Source organism: Taudactylus pleione, unplaced genomic scaffold (assembly GCF_031769625.1).
Source record: "Taudactylus pleione unplaced genomic scaffold, aTauple2 ptg000216l, whole genome shotgun sequence".
In the NCBI taxonomy this organism is placed as follows: domain Eukaryota; kingdom Metazoa; phylum Chordata; class Amphibia; order Anura; family Myobatrachidae; genus Taudactylus; species Taudactylus pleione.
In genome coordinates, this window is record NW_028284618.1 from 2,582,212 (window position 1) to 2,607,440 (window position 25,229).

Here is a 25,229-nt window from a genome sequence, read left to right on the forward strand (position 1 = left end):
AAAGTCCAGACTTCGCCTGCTGGATTTTTCGCCTCCTTTGCCTGTTTTCCAGGCGGAAAAGTATCGCGCGCGTGCCTGCTGAAGGGAAGTCAGGTTTGTAAATAGCCGCGGCAGGTGCATAAATGCGGCTTTGAAGAAGGTGATGCAGAAGAGCAATTAGCAATTTTTTTGGGGGGAAAAATAACTATGCCCATCAAATTTGGGGTACATGAAAATGGGTGCAAGCATATTTTTAAGTCCCTAAAATTATTTTTTAGAATTCTTCAAAAATGCACCTGCCGCTACTACCCGCAATGAAGAAAACCCCTGCCGAATATATGGGAACCCCTCTGGATTGAATTTAACCATTTTACAAGTGTCTTCCCTAGTTTTATTTTTTTAACCCCAAAATGTAAAAAATTTTTTGGGGTGTCCCAATTTTTTTATTTTTAACTTTTTTTTTTTTTTTACACACATTGTTTTTAGGAAGCATTCCCAGGGGTACATGCTATTTTTTTTTAAGCCTGCAACCCTAAATGCCAATTCTGCACTTTTTTTGCCAGCTAAAGGCTGGGGAAAACTTATCCCCGTTCTTTTACATTGACTTTTCACACCGGCGAAAAGTCTTTGTAAATGAAAACAGTGATAATTACAATAGGCGAAAATTACATCATCGGCGATAAATTATAGCCGATAACGGGTTTTCTCCTGGAATTGAATACGGGCCTATATAGCCACAAGGACCCAGTGAGAGCACGAACACATCACTGAGAACGCAGCACTTTCACTAGTAACTTGTGTCTCAATGATTCCAAGTTATTAGTTAACTGACACTGAACAATCTTACGAAAATTGGTTCAGCCAACAAAATGGCTGCAAATTCTATGGGGAAGATGTATAAATTGGAGAAGTTACCCATAGCAACCAATCAGCTTTTAACTGGCATTTTAATGACTGCTAACAAATTATAGCTCGCAGCCGATTGGTTGCTATGGGCAACTTCTCCACTTTATCTCTATCTAATGTTTGCTACATCTACCCCTATGAGTGGGCAACATAGTTTGGGCCCCCTGTACCCCTCAGTTTGTCCACAAAAATGTAAAAATGAGTTAGGGCAGTGGCTACCAAATCCTGTCCTAATAGTCCAGGTTGTAAGGATATATATTGTTAAGCACAGGTGACTTTGGATATCCTTGAAACCTGGACTGTTAGGGTGCCTTGAGGACCAAGTTAGGGTAATCTGGGACCCTGAATTTCGTCTTAGTGCTGTAGGTTGGAAAGCTAGGTTGCCTAATGAATAACCCGTCTATAGTCACTATCCCATCTTACTTTAGCAAAACGTCTTAAAACATCTACAACATGCTACGTGCTGCAATAAAACCAATTAGACTGTGATCAAATACCAAGTGGAAAGTTAGTCATAATGTCACCTATTACATTTTTATGTTTTAACTATTCATAGATAATTTTTAAGGTTCGCAATTAACATGGGTAACACTAAAAAAATTAAATACTATACACAAAGAAAACAGACAGACAAACAAACGAATAACATCAGCAGAAAATGTATTTCAAGCACAAAAAGCAATGAAAGGCAGTAATTCCGTCACTGGGTTAGTCTGGTCTGTGTACTTGTGCCACTGGCATCATAAGCAGCGAACAACTGATTTATACACTAAGGCACTAAATCAATCTGTTTAAATTATTCATTTTCACAGGGCCGGCACAAGGGCTGCTCGAGCAGAGCGGTCGCACAGGGCCGAAGACTGGTACTGACCACCAGTGCCAGCGCCTACATTAAACTTCTGGCCCAGGCAATGCTGGGCTCATCTTCCAGATCAGAAGGGGCCCAGGCAATGACCCATTATCTGTGCAGCAGCGGCTGCGTGACATCATGGAGGTCACATGGGAGAACAGGCAGGGGAATTCGAGAGGGGTGGCGGGTACAGACAGTGAAGGACTGCCTGAGTGTCCTGCCCCCTTCATGTTGCACAGCGCAGCTTCGGGTAGCCCATGCTGTGCAGCTCCGGCAGACTCCGGCCCGCCCCTTAGGCTGTGCGACTGGGCGAGCAGCTGCACAAAGCAGCAGTGAAGGTGTAAAGAAACTAAAGGTAAGTCAGTCAGTGATTGTTGTGAGTGTACTATATCTATTATTCCAAATAATATGTGGTCGTATCTACAACAAATGTTTTGTACTGCATCTACTGTATTGCAGTTATTCTTTATCATATACCCCCTACTTTAAAAGACTAAATGCAACTAGTATTTATTAAGCTTTTTTTCCCTCATAAAACTATGTAGAAACTGCAGTGTCTGCATCATTTTATGTTTCCCCGCTATGTACTAACAGCCAAATGCAGGAGATTTTAAAAGGCTACATAAACGCTGCGGGCCGCAGAGCCCCCATTATTATCAATGGGGATAACGTTCTGACACCTATTTACCAAACTCCGAAAAACTTTGCTTTTGGTCCCGTTGGTTTACACCAACCTCAGATGTCATAAACCGCTTTATGCCTATGGAGGCATTCTCGTCGGAGAGGAACCTTATGATCCCTCCGGGGTCTCCGAATGGCTCCTGAAACTGACACTGTGAGCTTGTGCAGTGTCAGATTCTCTGGAGAAGTCTTCTGAAAATGTGAAAGATTTTTCTGATGTAACTTGCGGGAAAGTGGTAACTGCAAAATACATTTAGCATATAATGTAGAAGGGATAATTACTGAAGTGTAGCCCATCGGTTACAGCAGCACAACGCCATCTTCAGATGGCGTTAGATGCAAAGGCCAAACTCTGTTAAATCTGACAGATTCGCAACCCACATAGAATTCTATGGGGTTTGCGGCTGTTGTCAGAAATAGAGGGACTGCCGCAGATATCTTCTGTGATCCCTCCATAGTACATCTGGAGGAATAGTATTTTCTGGGAATATGCCGCAACTATTTAATGATATATAGGCCCCTTAGGGTACCCATTACTATTGGCAGAATGGATCACGATTTGTCTCGGGTCCCAGTTTCAGGACTTTCCTTGCTGCTCTCAGCCTGACAAGTCTGACTCTTGCTAGCACTGTATACGGGGTAATATGAACACTTAGCTCAGGTACTAGGAACGTTCTGTTCCTATGGTGCTGTCAGCTGGTTACAGCCTACAGATGTACGTCCTTCAATGGAAGCTAAACGGTTTGCCCACTTTTGGACACATTCCTTCTCAATCAATCCGTAAAGCAAAATGGAGGTTTCACATCTTGCAGCAGGAGCCCCCATTGGTCCTTGACTCCATGACTATACTACACACCATCCATGGTACTCAGAGGCTAATTGAAACCGTATGGGTGGAATTAGTCCTCCGATGCCAAGGGCAGTTCCACAGGGGGCCCTTATTTCATACAAATTAGGGCAAGAAGATGGCTTGGTAAGAGTGGGTTGTCCATATTGTATTTTGCATACATAGCAAAGCTCAGGCTGAAGCTCTCATTGAACACAGTGTGGAGACGGCCATGTTGTTGGTGGAACCAATGACAGGGCACCAGTTTGCAGTCTTCACAGTGTGTAGGCGACAGGTACACCTTAATGTTATGATGCCGGTGGCAAGGTAAACTCAACGCTGATGTCAAGTGCACTTACCGATTTTTGCTTCTGTTTAGCTACAAGCAGCATGAAAGAGAAACAAAGAACAACAGGGCATGCATGTTATTGACAGATCGAAAGACACGGACGTTTAACAGGACTGGCGACGTGAACAGGAGCAGCTGTGCAGATGGCGTGCGTCCAGTTGGAGCTGGTTACCTTCTTAAAAAAAGGCATTCTTTTCTCTTTGGAGTGGGGTGATGTTACACTGTTTACACTGGGTTTAGGGGAGCGGTGGTTGGTTGGAATGTCAATCTCTTCTGCCTCTAAGCCAGTGGCATCTAAGTCTATAGCTATATACAGACAAATTGTTCACAATTATCAGATGGAAATGAAGAAGACATGGGATTGCAGTTACACAAAATATTACACAAGAAGGATAAACTTGAAGTAAAGTTAATTCAAGATGTTTGTCATTAGTAAACAAAAAAAAAATACATATAATAATAATTCACAGAAAAACAGTAATGGATTTATCAGAGGCTCTAATCCAAGCGGACCTGTCACCTGTCCACAGTGTAAGTAGTAATGCTGTGGGCTTAATTAATATTCATGAGTATTACTTACCAATTCATTAGGAAGCAGGACCTCATGAATATTACATATGCCTCATTGAATATTAATCAGGTAATGCCTCAGTGATGACACTAGTTCCTGGCAAATTGATAAACAGGTTCTGCCCACAAGATGGCCACTTCTACTGTGAGCAAGATTGCAGATATACTTTAAAGTAGAGATGTGCAGGGAACCGTGTTTAGGTTTTGGATCTGGATTTGTCTTCATGCTTTGGTTTTGCACAACCACCCCTTAAGTGTTCTGGTTTTGGAAAAAAAATCTATAAAACAGCTAAAATCCAAAACCTGAGCCGGCAGCAGATCTGAACCAGGACTTGGATCGAACCGGGACACAAAATTGAATCCGGACCCTGACCCGAGTTCTACTCGGAACCCCTAAATTCGGGTGTGTTTGGATTTCAGAAATCCGGATCCGCACAGTTCTACTTTACATATTCTTTTATAAGATTCTGTACTTTATACTTGAAGTGCCCATGATTGTGGGTATGATTTGGATATTGAGGCAAATAAAATATACACTATATATTTAAAAAAAAAAAAATACAGTGCATTACAGATAAAAAAAAAATATAGAACTTTTCAAACTAATTGCTAAGAAAGATCCTATAAATCTCATCAGAAAAAAACATTTCATTAACTTTAATGGATGCAATGGGTTGATTATTTCAACATAAAGGCTGTGAGGACATTCTAGAACTTGTGGTTCTGCAACAGCTGGAGAGAAGCAAGATGCTTTAGATAATACGCAATTATTTCACTCAAACATTAAACTACAGACAGAACACTGAATATCAAGTTCAATAAAAATATGACAAATTCAGTAAATGACCTTTGAATATGTTTTAATTGAGTATGCCTAAATACATATGCAAATAATATATTAAAATTGTCTTGCTAGCCAGATCACTTGGCAAATGTTGCAAACATTGAATATCACAATCAGTATGGATTTCCATGCTGTAGTTGTGACTTTATAGAGAGGGCACTTTTGAAAAATAAGCGTATTCAAATATTTTATTTAAAAAAAAAAATATATATATATATATATATATATATTTATTATATATATAATAAAATCATATATATAAAAATAAATACATTATTTTTTTCCATTTTTTATATTTTAAATGATACAGGTCACAATGATTAATGCATTATATTGTGACTGTAGTATAATATTTTCAAAGATTAAACAGCTCCAGGCATAAATGTTGAAGTATGCTGTTGAAACACTGTAAAGTAACTTTTTAGCCACAGGGAGGCAGAATACATATGTATGTGAGTGATTTAGGAATAAATAATCCCTGCAATCAGCCTGGATCACAAATGGCAATTTCATGCCCACTGAAAGCATCCAATCAGGTACCTCTCCCAAGAGTCTGAATGCCTGGAAAGCATAGAGCACCAAGGGACCATGTATCACCTACCAAATACTCATGAGAGTGGGCAGATTTCACATAATCAGCATGTATAATTTAACTAAAGAAACCATATATATATATATATATATATATATATATCTATATATATATATATATATATATATATATATATATATATATATATAGGAAATAGAATAAAGGAGATTATCTTTACTTACCAGATGATGGAGGAGTTGATCTTCTAGAGCTAGGCACCACATCACCCAAACTGGAAGAGGAGTTTGCCCCGGTTTTACTGGTACACAGAATAAGGGGGAGACAGTTATTTCATAGACTTGTGGTCTGAAAACAGCCTGTTGTCTACTTTTCTCCAAATGTCCTATGAGGCAGTCATAAGCTTTGGCACAAGTCACGAGTAAGGTGACCGCCCGAGCCTTGTGGAGGAGGTGGACCAGTACCTTGCCCAACAAGGGACCTTATTTATCTGGGGATAAGGGAGAAACTCCTTTTGGTGGAGAGTCCCAAGCCCACAGCACAGAGTAATTAGAGTATGCACCTCGGGCATCAATAAAAAAAATTATATATGTATATGCGAAAACTGTAAGAGAGATTTATCAAGCCATCTGTGAGAGAGATTTATCAAACATCTTCTCCTAGTGACTTTTATCTAGTACTTGATATTAGATAAAAATGATAGCCAGAATATGAGTTGTCTTCTTTAGAGGGCCCAGTAACTTTCCCCCTAAATTTTAATAGTCATCCGCTGCGCCCATGTTACTAATATAGTATAGAAAAAATATGGCTATTTCCTAAAAAAAAAAATCTTTGCTAGCTTTGTGTGTCATGTGCATTACATGAATGAAGTAAATTACTGTATAATATATAATGTATATACACATTAAAGCACTGCCAAAATACAGAATATCAAGTGATCTAAAAATAATCTCATGTCTGAGCTTCATAAAAAAAAATTATGGGAATACAAGGAACTTCTGTATTTCATGACCCAAGCAGCATATACAGTGTATTAAGTAACTATAAAATATACAATTAATACTTAACCCATGCCAGGCACTCTTTCTCAGAGTGTCTTGTTTACTAGGAGTACACATGATTTTGTTATATTATATAATACAATATTATATATGCTATTAAAAATATATTATATATATATATATATATATATATATATATATATATATACACACAGTGCCTTGAAAAAGTATTCGCCCCCTTTGCATTTTTCATGTTTTGTTAAAATGGATTGTTTGAAGGTGTGCATCATTTCATTCACAAAACATGCCTACAACTGTGAAGTTGTGTTTTTTTTTATAATGTTAATCAAACAACATTTAGGACAACAACAGAAAACTTCAGCGTGCATACCTATTCACCCCCCTAAAGTCAGTACTTTTGTCGAGCCACCTTTTGCGTCAATTACAGCTGCAAGTTGCTTTGGATAAGTCTCTATGAGCTTGCCACATCTTGCCCCTGAGATTTTTGCCCATTCCTCAAGGCAAAACTGCTCCAGCTCCTTCATGTTGGATGGTTTCCGTTTGTGAACAGCAATCTTCAAGTCTGACCACAGATTCTCAATTGGATTGAGATCTGGGCTTTGACTAGGCATTTCCAACACATTTAAATGTTTCCCCTTAAACCACTCGAGTGTTGCTTTAGCAGTATGCTTCGGGTCATTGTCCTGCTGGAAGGTGAACCTCCGACCCAGCCTCAAATCACAGGCAGACTGAACCAGGTTTTGCTCAAGAATATCCTTGTATTTAGCACCATCCATCTTTTCCTCGACTCGAATCAGTTTCCCAGTCCCTGCTGCTGAAAAACATCCCCACAGCATGATGCTGCCACCACCATGTTTCACTGTAGGGATGGGGTTCTTGGGGTGATGGGATGTGTTGGGTTTGCGCCAGACATAGCGTTTTCCTTGGTGGCCGAAAAGTTCAATTTTAGTCTCACTTGACCAGAGCACCTCATACATTTTGGGAGTCGCCCACATGTCTTTTGGCAAATTCAAATCATGTCTTCTTAATTGTATCACTAAGTAATGGCTTTTTTCTGGCCACTCTTCCATAAAGCCCAGCTCTATGGAGTGTACGGCTTATTGTGGTCACATGCACAGATACACCAGTCTCTGCTGTGGAACTCTGTAGCTCCTCCAGGGTTACCTTTGGTCTCTGTGCTGCCTCTCTGATTAATGCCCTCCTTGCCCGGTCTATGAGTTTTGGTGGGCAGCCCTCTCTTGGCAGGTTTGTTGTGGTACCATGTTCTTTCCATTTGATGATGATGGATTTGATGGTGCTCCGGGGGATCATCAAAGATTTGGATATTTTTTTTATAACCCAACCCAGAATTATACTTCTCAACAACTTTGTCCCTGACTTGTTTGGAGAGCTCCTTGGTCTTCATGGTGTAATGCCTCTTGCTTAGTGGTGTTGCAGCCTCTGGGGCCTTTCAGAAAAGGTGTGTTTATAATGATAGATAATGTGACACTTAGATTTCACGCAGGTGGACTTCATTTCACTAATCATGTGACTTCTGAAGGTAAATGGTTGCACCACAACTTTTTTGAGGGGCTTCATAGCAAAGGGGGTGATTACATATGCACATGCCAAATTTCTGAATTTTATTTATAAAGATTATTTTTTATATATTTTTTTCTCATTACACTTCACCAAATTAGACTATATTGTGCAGATCCATCACATAAAATTCAGATAAAAAAAAAATTACAGGTTGTAATGTAACAAAAAAGGTAAAAAGCCAAGGGGGGTGGATAGTTTTGCAAGGCACTGTATATATATATATATATCTATATCTCAAGAATGCCATGTAAATACACCTTCGCTGTTCTAGAATAAGATTACATAAGAAGATAACACTTCTTTTTTGTTAGAGTATGTACTATGCATGGAAAAAAAAAAAACTCTCTGAAACACTAAATTATTTTTATACCTTGTATAGAATTTTCCCTGTTTTGCTTTTTGTTCATGCTGTAACCTCATGTTTTCGAGTTTTACGGGGCTAGGGATGAATCCAATTTCACAGCCTTCTTTTACTAACCGACCTATCCACCAGTCATTGTTAAATTTCTAAACAAAAAAAAGAAATTCATATTCAGTTAACCAACCAATCAGATTCATGTTGTGATATTTCTGGTACTGTTTGGAAAATTAAAGCAAACATCTGATTGAAGAGTATATGGTGTCGCTAAATAACCAGATGTGCTTCCTAAAAAAATATTACACTTGTATTCCCCACTCCACCCCACCCCTCATTGCCCATGATATTGACACATATATAAATGTCTCGAAGCAAACGCAACGGTAGCAAAGATGCCGCTCCCGCCATGTCTAAAATCTACCTTCGAATCAAGTCCAAATTCTCCTAAATTTGAAATAAATATTAATGCTGCGGAAAACACTGTAAAATTTCCTGCAGTAAATGGAGACCCAATTGACACATTATACCAGGAATTTGTGTCATTATCTGTTTGATAAGCCAACTTGTACAAATTAAAACAGAAAACATTGTATTTCATAAAAAAAAAAAATTGAACATGCCACAAAATACAATAGAAGAAAAAATTCAGTTAGATGTAATTGTACTGTATGTAGTTGTGTGAATATTTAAATTTTTCAGCATTAAGACTTAGGGGTACATTTACTAAAATTTGAGTTTGGTTGAGTTAGCATTCTCTGGAGAGTTTGGGCATTTTTTTTCCACTCGCAAATTTACTAATGACAGACTCGGGAGAGAAATCTTTGCTACAGGAAAATTATGGAGAGTTAGCAAACTCTCTTCACTTCACCATCGGCCAACTCAAGTAACTTTTCACTAGTGAAGATAGGATTTGGGAATTTACCAAGATGAGAGTTTCTAAACTCTCATGAGAACGGACAAAACTCCTGTCCAAATTTGTGGAATCAATTCACCTGCCTGTTAGCTGCGAGTTCAGTAGAAACATACACAGATCAGTGTGATCCATGTATGTTTCTGCCTGTAAATAGTTAATGAAGGGTCCATTTTTATTTAAAAAATTATGTAGGGTCCCCACCCCCAAAGCATAGCCAGTCCTGGTTCCTACATTAAGAGGGAAAAAAAGTTTAGAGTTCCCCTGTAATTTAGAAACCAGCATGCAGTTGCAGGGCCAGTCCTGGTTTTAAATATAGGGGGGGCGGTGCGTAGGGGTCCCCCTATATATAAAATCAGCAGTGGATCCAAACTGACCGGGGTGTAGTGCCACAGCCAGGAGACCCTATCACTGGGTCTCCCCAGCCAGAGCATTTGCACCCCAAGGTGGTCAGCCCAAGCCGAAAAGAGGTCCCCCTTTGCCCACCACCTCAGGCTTAGTCTGAAGCCCGGGGCTCTTTCCTGCACCCCTAGAGTGGTGGGTACGGGAGTAATAATGGCTTAAAAATAGAGAAACTATTGTATTTTACAGAGGAACTACAGGTGCCAGCATGCCTGTCCTTTGGCACTTGTGGAACTACAAATTCCAGCAGGCGGACGGCACCCGTACCCCCACTGTAATATAAATAGATAAATAACCACAACACTCACACACCGTCTAAAGTACAACTTTATTACATACCCCTACCGACCTCACTCACACATCCGTACCTCTTGCCAGCTGATCTGTCCCCTTCTCCAGTAGAATTCCAATGGGGGTACCTGGAAAAAAGATCCCATACTCACCATAATCTTCGCGCTGCTCTCCGTAGCATCCCCGTATTTGGCAAAATAAAAAAAACAACTTACCCGATCCATGCCGGACATGTGTAAGTATATTTTGTCATATATACTTACACTATGCAAAATGATAGATGATCGCTGCCATCTATTTCCCACGGACCGCTAGCCAGTCAGTCGTTTTTTTATTTTGCCAAGTTCGGGGATGCTACGGAGAGTGGCGCCAGGAGAGAGGAGAGTATGGGATCTTTTTTCCAGGTACTCCCAGTGGGTTACTACTTGGATAAGGGGACAGAACGACGGGAAAAAGTTAAGTATATGTGAGGTAGGTAGGTATGTAATAAAGTTGTACTTGTCACAGTGTGTGAATGTTGTGGTTATTTTACAATTTATTTTACAGTGGGGTTACGCGTGCCGGCCGCCTGCTGGCACTTGTAGTTCCAAAGGTGCCAAAGTTCCAAAGGACGTTAAAATACAATAGTTTCACTATTTTTACACCATTATTACCCCTGTACCCACAGTCCAGGGGTGCGGGGAAGGGCCCCGGGCTTCAGCCTAAGCCTGGTGTGTCGGGAGAGGGGGGGCCCCTTCTTTAGGAGGGTCCCCACCTCCCCTGAGATCCCCGGCTTGGGCTGACCAGCTTGGGGTGTGAAAGCTTTGGCTGGGGAGACCCGGTGATAGGGTCCCCTGGCTGTGGCATTACACCCCGGTCGGTTTGGGTCTGGTGCTGGTTTTAAATACAGAGGGACCCGTATGCATTTTTTTTCCCCCTATATTTAAAATCAGGACTGGTCCTGCAGCCAGGTGCTGGTTCCTAAATTACCCTACACATTTTATTCCCAGTAATTTTAGGAACCAGGACTTGCTGAGCAGCGTGGGGCTGGTTATGCTTTTGGGAGGTGACCCTACGTAATTTTTTTTTAAAAATGAACCCTTTTTTTTACAGGTATAACACAAGCAGCCTTCACACATCTCACTGATCTGTGCAGGCTGCTTGTTCAGGAGAGTTAGGCAGAGAGAAGACACTGCAATCTCGGGTGAGAAATCTCCTTCAAAATTTACTAATCTAGGGAGAAATCTCGATCTGTTTGACCATCAGCCAACTCACTCTCAGCTAAACTCACTTCTTAGTAAATTTGTGAGTTTTGGGAGCCTCAAATCACCCGAGTTTCGGCAATGCTAATCGAGTTTAAAAAAAAAAACTCGATCGGACTCGAATCTTAGTAAAATTACCCCTTAACATACTGTATACTGTAGACAGTATAATTTATTTTATTTATTAAGCCTTGATATATTAGAGTTCATTGAGCCTCACATTACAGTCTTACCTCTTTGACGTGCAAAAAATCTTTAGCCTCAAATGAAACTGCCATTCCTGGAACAGGAACCTCATCATCGTGAGCTGTGCTGTAGCAAACATTCGTCCGAACAGCAAATGCAACAGGTTTGACCTAAGAATTAGAAACAGGAAATGGATTTGAACTAATTATACAGGTGATGTAATTGTTTCTTTAACAAACAGAAAGATTCAGACTGGACCACACAAAAGGAGTAGCGGGCTCAGGGCATCATTCAGCACGGATCGCAAGTCTGCAATCGCACACACCCGCTCGCTGCGAAATTATGCAAATTAATGCAATTGCAGCATATCAAGAAATCCACCACTGTATAAAGCTGCCACTTCCCATTACATACATCCGCAAGTCAGCGAAAATATTGGTAATATTGAGTAACAACAACGGACCCATACGCACAGTTGTAGTTGAGTTGACCTGTCTCAGAAATTACTGAACTTCCTGTCGGTGTCTTGAGCTAAGGCTGCGTACGCCGTCGTAGGGGCTTAATTATGCACGCCCCTGTAACAGCGTTCAAACGCACTGGCACATCTGCGTTTGTTCGACCACCTCCACTCTCCACCCACAAACTGACTTCCTGTCAATCAGTTTGGGATGGGTCTGCGTTCACGATTGCAGCGATCGGTTCGCGGACGCGCACTGCGACTTATACGCATGCACACAGCGCAAACACCGGCCAGGTGCGTGCAAATGCAGACTTGCGATCCAAGGTGAATGAGGCCCTCAGAGCAATGATCAGATTATTAGGCCCTTATTCCCTTTTGCAAACATAAAGATTGCACTACAGTACATTTTCTCACTAGTGCAGTACAAGGCAAGGTAGAATATTGAAGCAAGGTCACAGTTTCCTCAAATTTTTTTGTACGGGTGCGTCAGCCATACATGCCTACCCTCCCGGAATTCGTGGAAGGCTCCCGATTTTTCGGGTAACTCCCAGCACCCCCGGAAGGGTAGGCACTTCTCCCGCATTCTGCCCACTTCCTAGAGAAGTGTGCAGAATGGGGAGAAATTCCGCGGCTATCGTGGGTCTCTGTGCAGGGGGTGGGGCTTAATGACACGATTCTTCATGATTCGTGTCATTTGGCCCCAACCCCCTATTTAAATTTGAGCCAATTGCGGAACTTTGCCACAAGGTGGACGAGGATTAATGACACAAATAGTCATACCCCGCCCCCCGTTGCCTCCCTCCTGCTTCTCTTACCCCGGGCTTCTCACGGGAAAAGAAAAAAAAAAGGTAGGCAAGTATGGCATTAGCTACTCATATTAGGTACAAGGTTAAGACTTATATTTGGATTACGATGTAGAGTTATTTTTTCATTTGAGCCGGGCGATATTAGTTTCATCGGTCCAAATGTAATAGGGTGAGTATTTAGAAAATGTGAGAGTTTAGCAGTAGACTCTCACACATTTTAAACTCGGCCAATGTAATAGAGTCTGAGAACATGCAAACTCATGTTTTTAGGCTAAAAAAACTCACAATTTAAAATATCATTCAGATGTTTTCCCATTTTGAAGATAAAACTTGACCAGAGTGAGAGCTTACTGCTAAACTCTTACATCTTCTAAACTCTCACCCTATTACATTTGGCCCATCGTGTAGTCTAAACAACTCATTTGCAAGAGTGGAGTCGATTACTTGCAACTAGAGGTGACCTTTTCCTCGCGAATGAGCTACAGTATATTAAAAGCCTTTTTCTTGATGCAGGGTATTCAGGGTAAATGCCCTCTCTGCCCCATGTACCTAGTGAGACTCCACTCAGCACTAATGTTGTTGTGTAGCCCGAGAAACCTTTCCTTTCATGGCTTTCAGACTTTTCCCAAGCACAATTATATAATTCTTTTATTTTTTCCTCACAAATGCTGGGTACACACTGCCATGTAAATGCCCGCCTCGTTGTGATGTCAGGCATGACACATCGGGCCGACGATTGGTAAGTGTGTAAGCACAATCATCAGATAGGGTGGCGGATCGGCCGGCCCATCTGTCGTCCTAGTGTGTACCCAGCTTAAGAGATTAAGTACCAACAAATTAGCTCCTGTCATTTTTCAAACACAGCCTGTAAAGTGACAGTTAGGAACTGATTGGCTGGTACTTTATCTCTCTCCACTTTATCTCTCTCCAAGGCTTAGTACATCTACCCCTAAGTATTTGAAGAGCCCCCCCCCCCTATGTTTTAATAAGCATCATTTATAGGAAGGCCACACTAGAAAACTATATTTCTCCAAAAGCTTTGGTTCTTTACCAAAAACGAATCATATCTCCGCCAAATGCACTCCAGAAAACTGCTTTATTATGATAATGGTCACCCCCAAGGTCGGCACATGTAATAAATCAGTAAGCCTGAGCCAGCAGTTAGACGGTAGGAAATTACAGATATTCACATAAAATCTCTGAGAAACCGTAAAAACACAAACTTTCACATATAAGTAGATATAGCCCATATTATTACTATGCTAACCAATACTTGCTGGAATATCCAGGAGACTCCCAAAGTAGAGGGTGGTCTCCCAGGCTCCTGAGAGAGTCTGGCAATCTCCCTGGTGCCCAGCCAGAATGCGATATGGTGGGCATTAATCGACTTAAGTCGCCACACCCTGGTCCACCATGGTTTGATAGCGAGTTTCGCCTCATCACACTCCAGTGAGTGAACCATGTTGATGCAAATTGTGTCGCAGTAGATGGAAGGTGATGGTGTAAATCAATTACAATAAAAGAATTTAAAAAAAAGATGGAAACTAAAGCTGGGTAGACACTAAACGCCGTGTGTATCGAGCGATGTGACACACGACCCGGCTGCCGACGGGCCGACATATCGGGCGGTCCATACACACTGGACGATCCGGTGCCCGACCGCCTGATATGCTGGCCCCCGCCGCATAGAGCTGCATGGGATCGCCAGCCACATCGGCTGAATTTACTGCATTTACAAAAGAACAGGCGATGTGGCTGACGACCCCACAGGAGTGCGCACTACACGATGTAGTGCATACACACTGCACGATATTGGCGATTTATCATTCCGATGCATCGTAATCGGCTAAATCATTAACAATACCGTGTAGTGTGTACCCAGCTTAAGTTCCCAAGAAAATGCTACCGTGATTTTATTACTGTTGCACTTACTGTACGGACCAAAATCTCCTTCCAATGTTCCTTTAAAAAAATATACACCTCTTGCTTGTTTTTTAGAGACAGATGCAGTAAACATTTGCTAGGACATGTACCAGAGTCAGTATGTTGTAAGGGGCAGATTCAATTGAATGGCGCATTTCTGTGTCATTGTTACAGGTTGAGTGTCCCATATCCAAAATGCTTGGGACCAGGGGTATTTTGGATATCAGAATATTCCGTATTTTGGAATAATTGCATACCATATTGAAATGTTTTAGGAATAGGGCCCAAATCTAAACACAGAATGCATTTCTGTTTCATATACACCGTATACACACAGCCTGAAGGTCATTTTATACAATATTTTCAATAATTTTGTGGCTCAAACAAAGTTTGTGTACATACATGGAATTCATTTATGTTTCATATACACCTTATACACACAGCCTATAGGTAATTTTATACTTTATTTTTAATAATTTGTGCCTTAATAAAGTTTGTGTACATTAAACCATCAAAACTCCAAAGTTTCACTATCTCAGTCATGCTAAAAATATTCCGTATTTCGGAATATTTGGATATGGGAGACTCAACCTGTATTATTATCCTTTATTTGTAAAACACCAACATGTTACACTGCGCTGTAACTTGAGAGTGACATAATACAATGAAATTACATTCAATGCCATGAAATAGGTAAAAGATGGCCCTTCCCAGATAAGATTACACATGATACATACATAAGGTATTTGGATAACATTTGTAGGTATGTGGCTAATGTACAAAAGTATTATCAGCCACCATACTAATATGAGAGCAATGTATAATACACACGTGATGGGCAACAGGCGACCCCCCCGCCCCCCCCCGAGCCTTCACCTGTGGCCTCCAACTCTGCTTTATTGTCAGATGTGTTTGTTATAGTTTGTAACACTTGTTCAAAATGCCTGCAGCTGTGTTATTACAGATACTGTATGTTATTTTTAGTTTATCACTGAGACTAGCGGTAATGCAGGTCTGTAACTAGAGGTGAGCGAGCTGTGCCCTCTCACTCAGCGTAGGGATCTGTGGGCAGCACAGTCGCTACATCACACCCCTTGCTTCTGGCAGGGTACCTGGAACAGCACTCTGCAACCATTATCGTGGCGGCATTGCCGCCCAGAACATCCTTTGGACGCACCATGTGCAGCTGCTCGGAGCATCCTCAGGACGCTTTGGGCAGTGCTGTTCTTTCCTGTGCCGGCCACCAGCACAGGAAAGTGGTTAGAAGGTCACTCATGAGGCTCCTACAATGTATCAGGTTGCTTCTCATTGATATATATATACATTGTATGGACGGACCAAGCAATGCAAATGTTCGTACTTCTCATATAGGAAAAACAAACTATTATAATGGCAAAAACTGTGCAACCAACTAAGCGTAATTAATTATTAACCGTTCTAGATATATAGCACACATATATTGTGTAGCGCTTTACGGAGAATATTAAGTAATACACAAGAGTCCCAGCCACAGCTGAGTTTACAAGCAATGGGGGAGATGTTCTAAGCCTTTGGAAAGTGAAAAAGTGGAGAGAAATAAAGTACCAACTAATCAGCTCCTAACTCCCCAATCCCTACCACATGTACACACTCCCACACTAAGGCTAATTAACCTACCAGTATATATTTATTTTTGGATTGTGACAGAAAAACTGAAGCACATGAGGAATCCCACGCCAACACGGGGATAACATACAAACTCTACACAGATAGACCTCTGGTTGGAATCGAAACCCATGTCCTCAGCGATGTAAGGTAGCAATGCTAACCACCGCACCACCGTGTTGCCAAATACTTCCACAGTGACATTATAATCTGACTGGTTACTATCATTTACAGCACATTTTTATGTTTCAGTTAATTTACAACAATTTTTGATAAATAATGCCCAGGTTTATTCATTACATATACCAATAAACCCACGGAGCTTCCAAACACACTGGAGTATTGCTAAACTTCCAGTAAAAGCCTATGCTATGCAGAGATTCCAAGTATGGTAACTTTTGGGGGTTTTTTTTTAAGTGACATGGGACGTTTGGTAATAAACACATTCTTTTTTTTCTTACCCTTCATGAAATGTTCATGTAACAAATGGCTTAAAATAGACACGGTACCCTTCTAAATTTAGATAAGAGCATTTGTGACAGAACACAGGTCACACATCTGGGAGAACAGTTCTTATAACCAAAAATAAATAAATAAAGCTTTATGTGTATGGATAGCTATATGCCCATTGCCTGTATTTACTATATTCCGTCAGTACTTGTACATATGCAACAGAAAGACAGAGTAATAAATGGAGGTAGGATTTGCACATCCTTGTGAGGTATGGTGTAGCATTACGGGAATACAGTAGAACAGAGAAGATCCATCTCTAAAGGAAACCTTTCCTAACATGAATCTTAAAGACATGATCAGCCCTACCAAATTAGGAAATGCTGAGCTCTGAAAAGGCAGCTTAGTGGGAGAAGAGAGGAATCTAGTACAGTACATGACACTCCACCAGCAAAGGACCGAATGCCAGACATGTATAGAAATTGTATATGTATTCCACCTGCTGTAACCTGTACAGCGTTTCACAACTACACACTGATGCAATGGCTGCGTATGACTTGTACGTCATGACTCCCGTATTATTCAAGCACAAATACATTTACAGGCAGTCCAGCTATGTGCTTTATGTGCTTTACTATGACGTTGTTTTTTACAATGGGGTAGACCAGTAGTTCCCAAACTGTGTGCCGTGGTACCCTGGGGTGCCTGAGGACACTTGCAGGGGTGCCTCAGGTTGGTGGTCCTGCACCAAATCAAATTATTTATGGTCAATGTAATGTAAATATTAGAGATGAGCAGTTCGGATTCTGAGGAATTAGAACCGCTCCGAACAGGTGGACTCCGAGTCTGTTCCCGTCTGACTCAGATTCCACCTCGAGGCCGAACGTCACCCGGCCGGGGGTCGGATTCTCGCGAGACTCAGGTGACGTTTGGCCTCTATAAAAGGCGCGGCGCCCGGGACTCTGCGCCATTTCACAGAGAGTGAGACAGAGGACAAATGTAGTTAGCAATACTTAGTATTATTAGTGTACTAGTTCTTCCAACTTCTTGTCACTGGACTTTCAAGGGCAAGCTCCGTGACTGGGCATAAGCCCACAGTGTGTATACAAGCTCCGTGACTGGGCATAAGCCCACTGTGTGTAAAGCTCCGTGACTGGGCATAAGCCCACAGTGTGTATACAAGTTCCGTGACTGGGCATAAGCCCACTGTGTGTAAACAAGCTCCGTGACTGGGCATAAGGCCACTGTGTGTATACAAGCTCCGTGACTGGGCATAAGCCCACTGTGTGTATACAAGTTCTGTGACTGGGCATAAGCCCACAGTGTGTATACAAGCTCCGTGACTGGGCATAAGCCCACAGTGTGTATACAAGCTCCATGACTGGGCATAAGCCCACAGTGTGTATACAAACTTCGTGACTGGGCATAAGCCTACAGTGTTTATACAAGCTCTGTGACTGGGCATAAGCCCACAGTGTCAGTGTGTATACAAGCTCTGTGACTGGGCATAAGCCCACTGTGTGTATACAAGCTTCGTGACTGGGCACAAGCCCACTGTGTGTACACAAGCTCCGTGACTGGGCATAAGCCCACTGTGTGTATAACTATATACAAGCTCCGTGACTTTACTGGGCATAAGCCCACTGTGTGTATAGTATACAAGCTCAGTGACTCCAGTTCACAGTGATAAATGAATATGGATCACGAACCGAGAAGACAGCAGAAGCAGCAAGCAAATGCTAGCACTGCAGCTGCTGGAAGTCCATCATTATCATCTAAAGCTGATGCTCAAGGGTGTCGAGGCTTTAAAAAATTAGGGTATCTGAAATAAAAAAAATGTAGATTTCACAGGGGTAAGAAAAAAAAAAAACAACCTCTAAAGACTACTACTAGTGCAGAAAAACAGAAAATTGGCAACATACCATTCACCACACCTAATGGCAAGGAAAGGCTCAGGCATTGGCCTTTATTTCTGAGTTGTGGTTCTGCAACTGTTAGTGAGGCATCTTGTGCCTCGCATGACAATAAAAAACCTTTTAAATCTGACTATAGAAGAAGTATAAAAATTTAAAACCAATAAGGCAGTAGATCAAACTGTGTTTTCAGAAACACAAATGTCAGAAATCCCTGAGGAGAATCTAAGTGGGTCCACAAGTGGTATTACTATGTGTAAGCCTGACCTTTCAGAGAAGCCGCCCTCCACAGTTTCCATCTGTATTTGTGGGGATGAGCAGTATTGCCGAGGACATAGAAATTGAGGATGCCATCGTGGAATTGCATGAGGAGGAGGGGAATATATGTGCAGCTGACACTGGCACTAATGAGGATGTTGAGGATGAGGATATTGTTTGTATAAGTCAGGCACCAGTGGAAGCAGCTCTTGGCCAAGATAAGAAGGCCATTGCCATGCCTGGGCATAGAACCAACAAATCCACATCTTTTGTGTGGAATTATTTTTACCCAAACCCTGGCAATGTTTGTCAAGCTATTTGTAGCCGTTGTGGGACCAGAGTTAGTAGAGGTAGGGACGTTAAGCATCACATTATTATGTCATCTACAGCGAGCTCATGACAGGTGTTTGAAAACATCAGAAACTACTGCTAAAAAAAATAACAACAAGCAGTCCAGCATTAGCTAGATGCCTTCTCTCAACTAAATCCCAGAACCTGCAATCTCCACCGATAACACCTTCATCCTCAAAATCCTCGGGAATGATCAGTGGTAGTCCAGCATCCAATTTGTTAATGCTACGTCACAGTGACTCCTCCACTTTCCAGGACACCTCAGAAGAAACTGTATCTTTGAGTGCTAGGCCTGCTGCTGGGGGTGGATCTTCATTCCAGAAGTGGACCAAGAAGACTACTAGTAGTAGTTTACCAAAAAAACAATTGACTGTTAAAGAAACTCTTGCAAGGGGAGGAAAGTATGACAGCTCTCACCCTGTCACACAGGGGATCACTGACGCCATGACGGCTATGCTAGTATTAGATGTGCATCCAATATCCGCAATTAATGCAGTAGGATTTACACAGTTAATTGAGGTCCTGTGTTTTGCATATGGGGGTAGAAGGAACACAATACAGAGTATATGAGGGTGCAGAAGGAGCACAATAAAGAGTAAATGGGGGGACCACGAATCAGAGTATATGGGGGTGCAGAAGGAGCACAATACAGAGTATACAGGGGTGCAGAAGAAACACAATAGAGAGGGTACAGGGGAGCACATGAAGGCATATGGGGGTGCACAAGAAATAGTATATGGGGGTGCAGAAGGAGCACAATACAGAGTATATGGGGGAGCACAATACAGAGTATATGGGGGAGCACAATACAGAGTATATGGGGAAATCAGAGTATATGGGGGTGCAGAAGGAGCACAATACAGAGTATATGGGGGAGCACAATACAGAGTATATGGGGGTGCAGTAGCAGCACAATATAGAGTATATGAGGGTACAGAAGGAGCACAATACAGAGTATATGGGGGTGCAGTAGGAGCACAATATAGAGTATATGGGGGTGCAGTAGGAGCACAATACAGAGTATATGGGGGTGCTGTAGGAGCACAATACAGAGTATATGGGGGTGCAGTTGGAGCACAATACAGAGTATATGGGGAGAGAGGAGCACAAAACCAAAACATACAGGGGGGATAGAGATAGGTACATACAGGGGGGATAGAGATAGGTACATACAGGGGGGATAGAGATAGGTACATACAGGGGGGATAGAGATAGGTACATACAGGGGGGATAGAGATAGGTACATACAGACACAGAGGGACACATACACAAAATGGAAGGACGAGAAAAAAAAATGTGTAAAATGGAAACAGTAACAAAAACAGAACATATACTGTATATTGCAATGCTATTGTTAGTATAATAGCTATATCACTATATAAACCTCAAAACATCTTACAGACAGGGTAAATGGGGTCCACAGTCAGAATATATAATTGACAATTATTACTACCTATTAATTATCCTCCCTCACTATATAACCCATATCTCTTCTCCAGGGGCATATTAAGAGAGGATAGGGCCCATGTGCATTCCCCGTCCCGGGCCCCCTTCTCTCATTTTCCCAGCAATTTCCCAACTGTGTATGCGCAAAAAGCCGTAAAAATGGCAGCAGCGGACATTTTCCAGGTGTTTTATGCTGGGCTGCGACAGCCGACACAGGACTTCGGAGAGGTGAGTATTAGAAAATATCCTGCACCCATTATAGTTACACCTCTGCTCTTCTCTACAAGATGATACAGTACTGTGCAAAAGTTTTAGGCAGGTGTGGAACAAATGATGCTTCCAAAAACAAGTGTAAATTGTTTATTTTTATCAAGTAACAAAATGCAAAGTGAATGAACAGAAGATAAATCTAAATCAAATCAATATTTGGTGTGACCATCTCTTTGCCTTCAAAATAGCATCAATTCTTCTAGGTACACTTACACACAGTTTTTGAATGAACTCGGCAGGTTCCAAAACATCTTGGAGAACTAAGCACAGATCTTCTGTGGATGTAGGATTGCTCAGATCCTTCTGTCTCTTCATGTAATCCCAGACAGACTCGATGATGTTGAGATCAGGGCTCTGTGGGGGTTATATCATCCCTTCCAGGACTCCTTGTTCTTCTTTATGCTGAAGATAGTTCTTCATGACATTGGCTGTATGTTTGGGGCCGTTGTCCTGCTGCAGAATAAATTTGGAGCCAAACAGATGCCTCCCTGATGGTACTGCATGATGGATAAGTACCTGCCTGTACTTCTCAGCATTGAGGACACCAGGGCCGGCTTCAGGTGTAGTAGTGCCCTTTGCAAGATTTTTTTGGAGCGCCCCCCCCCCAGTCATTTTGCACCAGATTTTTTTTTTTATATATATATATATATATATATATATATATATATATATATAAAAATATATTTTCACCGATTTCAATGGGAAGTAAGCAAGATGTGTCTTTCATCTGATGCACTTAGTTTTCTTGGCCGACCACGGCCAAGTGTCTGCGGTCTACAACATTGCCCGTTTCTTCGTGCTTCTTCAAAACAGCTTGAACAGTACATGTGTTTATATGTGATTATATATGCCATTTTTATTTTTGGAAAACCCTCTCTACAACTGCTTACCCCCGTATCCCAAGTCTGTATTGGACTACAGCAACAGAATCAAGCTGAAAACAAAGACAAATGCAGCTGGCAATAGGAGGAATGAATAGCAACGGGAGCCATTGAGGAGTAGGACCATTTTATTTACGAAATAAAAATGTTACACCACTTTCTTTTGGTGTTTTATTTTTTTTTGTCAGATTTTGTCACGGCAATTTTCATGGGTCATATATGGTGCCAGGCAGTGCTCTACGTCATGGAAACGGTGGCCCGCCCCCTCAGAGTAAGGTCATAGGGGTAGATGTATTATCTTTCGATATGGGGGGAGGAGTGGTATCAGCGTAAGTTATCTGTTTCTCCCCATGTATTATTGAGGGGTTGGGCAGTAAATGACAGGGGCGCCATGTTACTAGTGACTTACTGAGTAATGTCAATTCCTACATAGAATGCTCTATCTATACATAGTATAAAATAAAGTCCCTTGGTAGGCGTCTGTCTGTGTGTTCAGGCTAATCTCAGGAGCCACTTGACTGAAGTTTTCACTATTCTATAGAGCATTTGTTGAGGAAGGTTTAGGTATATGAGACATTAATGTATGACAAAAGGGAGCCGAGCAGTGATGATTTAGTGAAGCAAGTCAATGAAAAAACGGAGGTCCGAGCTCTTTCTTGGCAGCGTAAACCATTAAAGATATATCACAATGATGTACTTTATTTTACCATGTAGAGATTTATATGTATTATCCGGTTTCTCCAGAAAAATGTATGTAAGCCCTGTTTTGTGATACAAAGTTACAGTTTTTCCCGTATACTACCGTTCCTATTTCATTTATGTAAAAAACGATTCTTTAATTTCAAAGGAGTCCAATTCCCGGTAAGAGGCTGCTTTGGCATGACAAAAAATAAATTGCAGGGACAGACACTTAACGTGGCTGGAGTTGACCTAAGTGGAGACTGTTTTTCTCATGGACAACTTTACGTGGTCCTTTTGGGTGTCACGTCAAAACTAAATATTTTCGGTCATTTATATAATAGCTCACAGTCTCTGTGGCACAAATGATCTAATGTTGCCTAATGATATTTCAATTATATTGGCAGAAAAAGTGCAGTAACAGCTCCTGGTGGCAGCTCCTACTGGATGGAGAGGAACAAGGGCTACATTGCAGCACAATGCGTTACATTTCCTCCTGTGCTCTGTATAAAGTTGAAATTGTTGCCAATTTAGTTCGAGATCTATAATGTACGGAGCTTCATAGAAATTACGGCACCTTATAAATAAACTATACAGACATTTATTATACGTAATGGGGCTGACTGAGCAGAAAGAAAAGTGACTGATTTTCTGGGAAGCCAGATTTACTATCTTACGCTAATGAGAGCATCCGCAGGGTTAATGCGAGAATCCATATGGCTACACGCGGGAACCCGCACCACTCCCAGTTTAGTTTTTTTCCAACCGCCATCATTAGCCACAACACTTGCGCCTGTTACATTATGAGGAAAAGTGATCCAAAAATGGCTTGGTGGGACGAATAAAAAAAAAAGAACAAAAATAAAAATAAAGTAAAACAAAATAAAAACAATCAGACAAACTCATGCACATGCAGTTCTAGACTAGACTTCATCCTAGTGTGTGTGCATAGTCAGGGCCAGATTAACAATGGGGCGGATGGAGCTACAGCCCCAGGCCTCCACATAAAAATAGGCCCACCAACATGACAGCATGATTACCAGATACCTAACTGGCCATACATTTTAAGTATTTAAACAGTTTTTCTAGTCATCCCCCCCCCAAAAAATAATGCAATTTTTCTGTTTCTATGTAGTTAGGGAGACTTAGGAGTATATTTACCAATGTGAGAGTTTTTAGAAGTGGCGTTGTTGCCTATAGCAGCCAATCAGATTCTAGCTATTATCTTCTAGAAGGTACTTTTTAAATGTTAAGTAGAATCCGATTGGTTGCTATGGGCAACATCTCCACTTCTAAAACTCTCACTTTATTAAATATACCCCATAGTGTAGAGGGTGTACACACCAAGGTGACTCTGAACACACTCACACAGCACCGATCACAGCTCTTCACCTTCTCAGTATAGGCCTTTGAACATTTTCAGCTCCAGGCCCTGTGCATAGTACTAATAGTAAATCATACAGTTCTGCTAATAAGTAACAGTCATCTGTTACCATAAAGCTTCTTCAGCTCAATCAGACAAAAGGGCACTAGGGGTACTGAACAACACAATGGAACACAATCATCTCCTAATACACAAACTAAAATGAACATTAATTGACTCACTGACTGACTTACTGAGTTCTTAATGGCACTGACTGTACTTTTCTGTAGGTATTAATTAATAACTAATCTCCGTGCACTTTCCAAACAGATATTTTATTTCAATATGACAGACAAAATACGTAATACAAGGTCATATTCATAGATTCCTGGCAGTGATTTCATCAAGATTAAACAAAGAAACACAATTGTAGGAATGGAAATGGAATTCGGATTTGGCAATGTGCGGCCAGAACGTTAGCATTGCAATAGCAGTTATTGAATGAATTGTAGCTACATTGAATACTTTTGTGCATATTAAAAGAAAACAGATTAAGATACAACACAAGGGTCTAGAATTAGTAAAAGTAGAACTACTATAATGGGAATGTGACCTAAAATAGACTAGATGAAGATGTATCAAAAGTTTGAGAGAGAGAAAATGGAACCAACCAGCTTCTGTCATTTCATAGATTGTGCTAGATAAATGACAGTGGAGTCTATTCACTAAGCCTTGGAGAGAGATAAAGTGGAGAAATATAAGTAAGCACCAACTAATCAGCTCCTAACTGTAATTTTTTAAACATAGGGGCATATTCAATTAGTTGCGAAAACACCTGTCCTTTTCGCCTGCCGGACTTTCCGCCTACATCGCGTGTTTTTGGAAAAAAACACTTTTCGTGCGCGCAGCCGCTTTTTGCCCTATTCAATTCCAAAGGACTCGTCCCGGCGAAACTCAAACAGGCAAAAAGTGCTGTGAGATTTCTGGAAATCAGCCTGACACCCCCCAAAAGATGCACTGACATGGGGGATCACTATGGATAACCCCGATTAGCCCTGCTGAAGGTATTTGGTGTGCTAAAATGCTCTCAATAGCTGCTATTTAGCGTCTTGCACAAGTGGTGAAGAATAGCATTTAGCAGGTTTTTTTGCCAAAAATAAGTAGTCTCATCAAATTTGGGGTACATGAAAATGGGTGTAAGCATGGTTAAAAATCGCTAAAGTGAGGTTTTAAAAAACTT

At 41.3% G+C, this 25,229-nt stretch overlaps 1 protein-coding gene across 7 annotated transcripts in view; it reads right to left on the reverse strand.

Annotated features, from left to right (window-relative positions):
- CACNB2 (calcium voltage-gated channel auxiliary subunit beta 2) overlaps positions 1–25,229 on the reverse strand; it is a 355,422-nt gene that overhangs the window by 30,774 nt on the left and 299,419 nt on the right. For 5 of the 7 annotated variants that reach the window (XM_088478596.1, XM_088478599.1, XM_088478600.1 and 2 more), the window contains 4 exons: positions 11,594–11,716; positions 8,529–8,665; positions 5,780–5,856; positions 3,764–3,897 (listed from right to left, as the gene is read on the reverse strand). In XM_088478596.1, coding sequence (XP_088334722.1) covers positions 3,764–3,897; positions 5,780–5,856; positions 8,529–8,665; positions 11,594–11,716 — 471 coding nt within the window. Of the gene's footprint in view, positions 1–3,601; positions 3,622–3,763; positions 3,898–5,779; positions 5,857–8,528; positions 8,666–11,593; positions 11,717–25,229 lie in introns of all 7 variants that reach the window. The other 2 variants (XM_088478598.1, XM_088478602.1) reach the window with 1 other exon arrangement.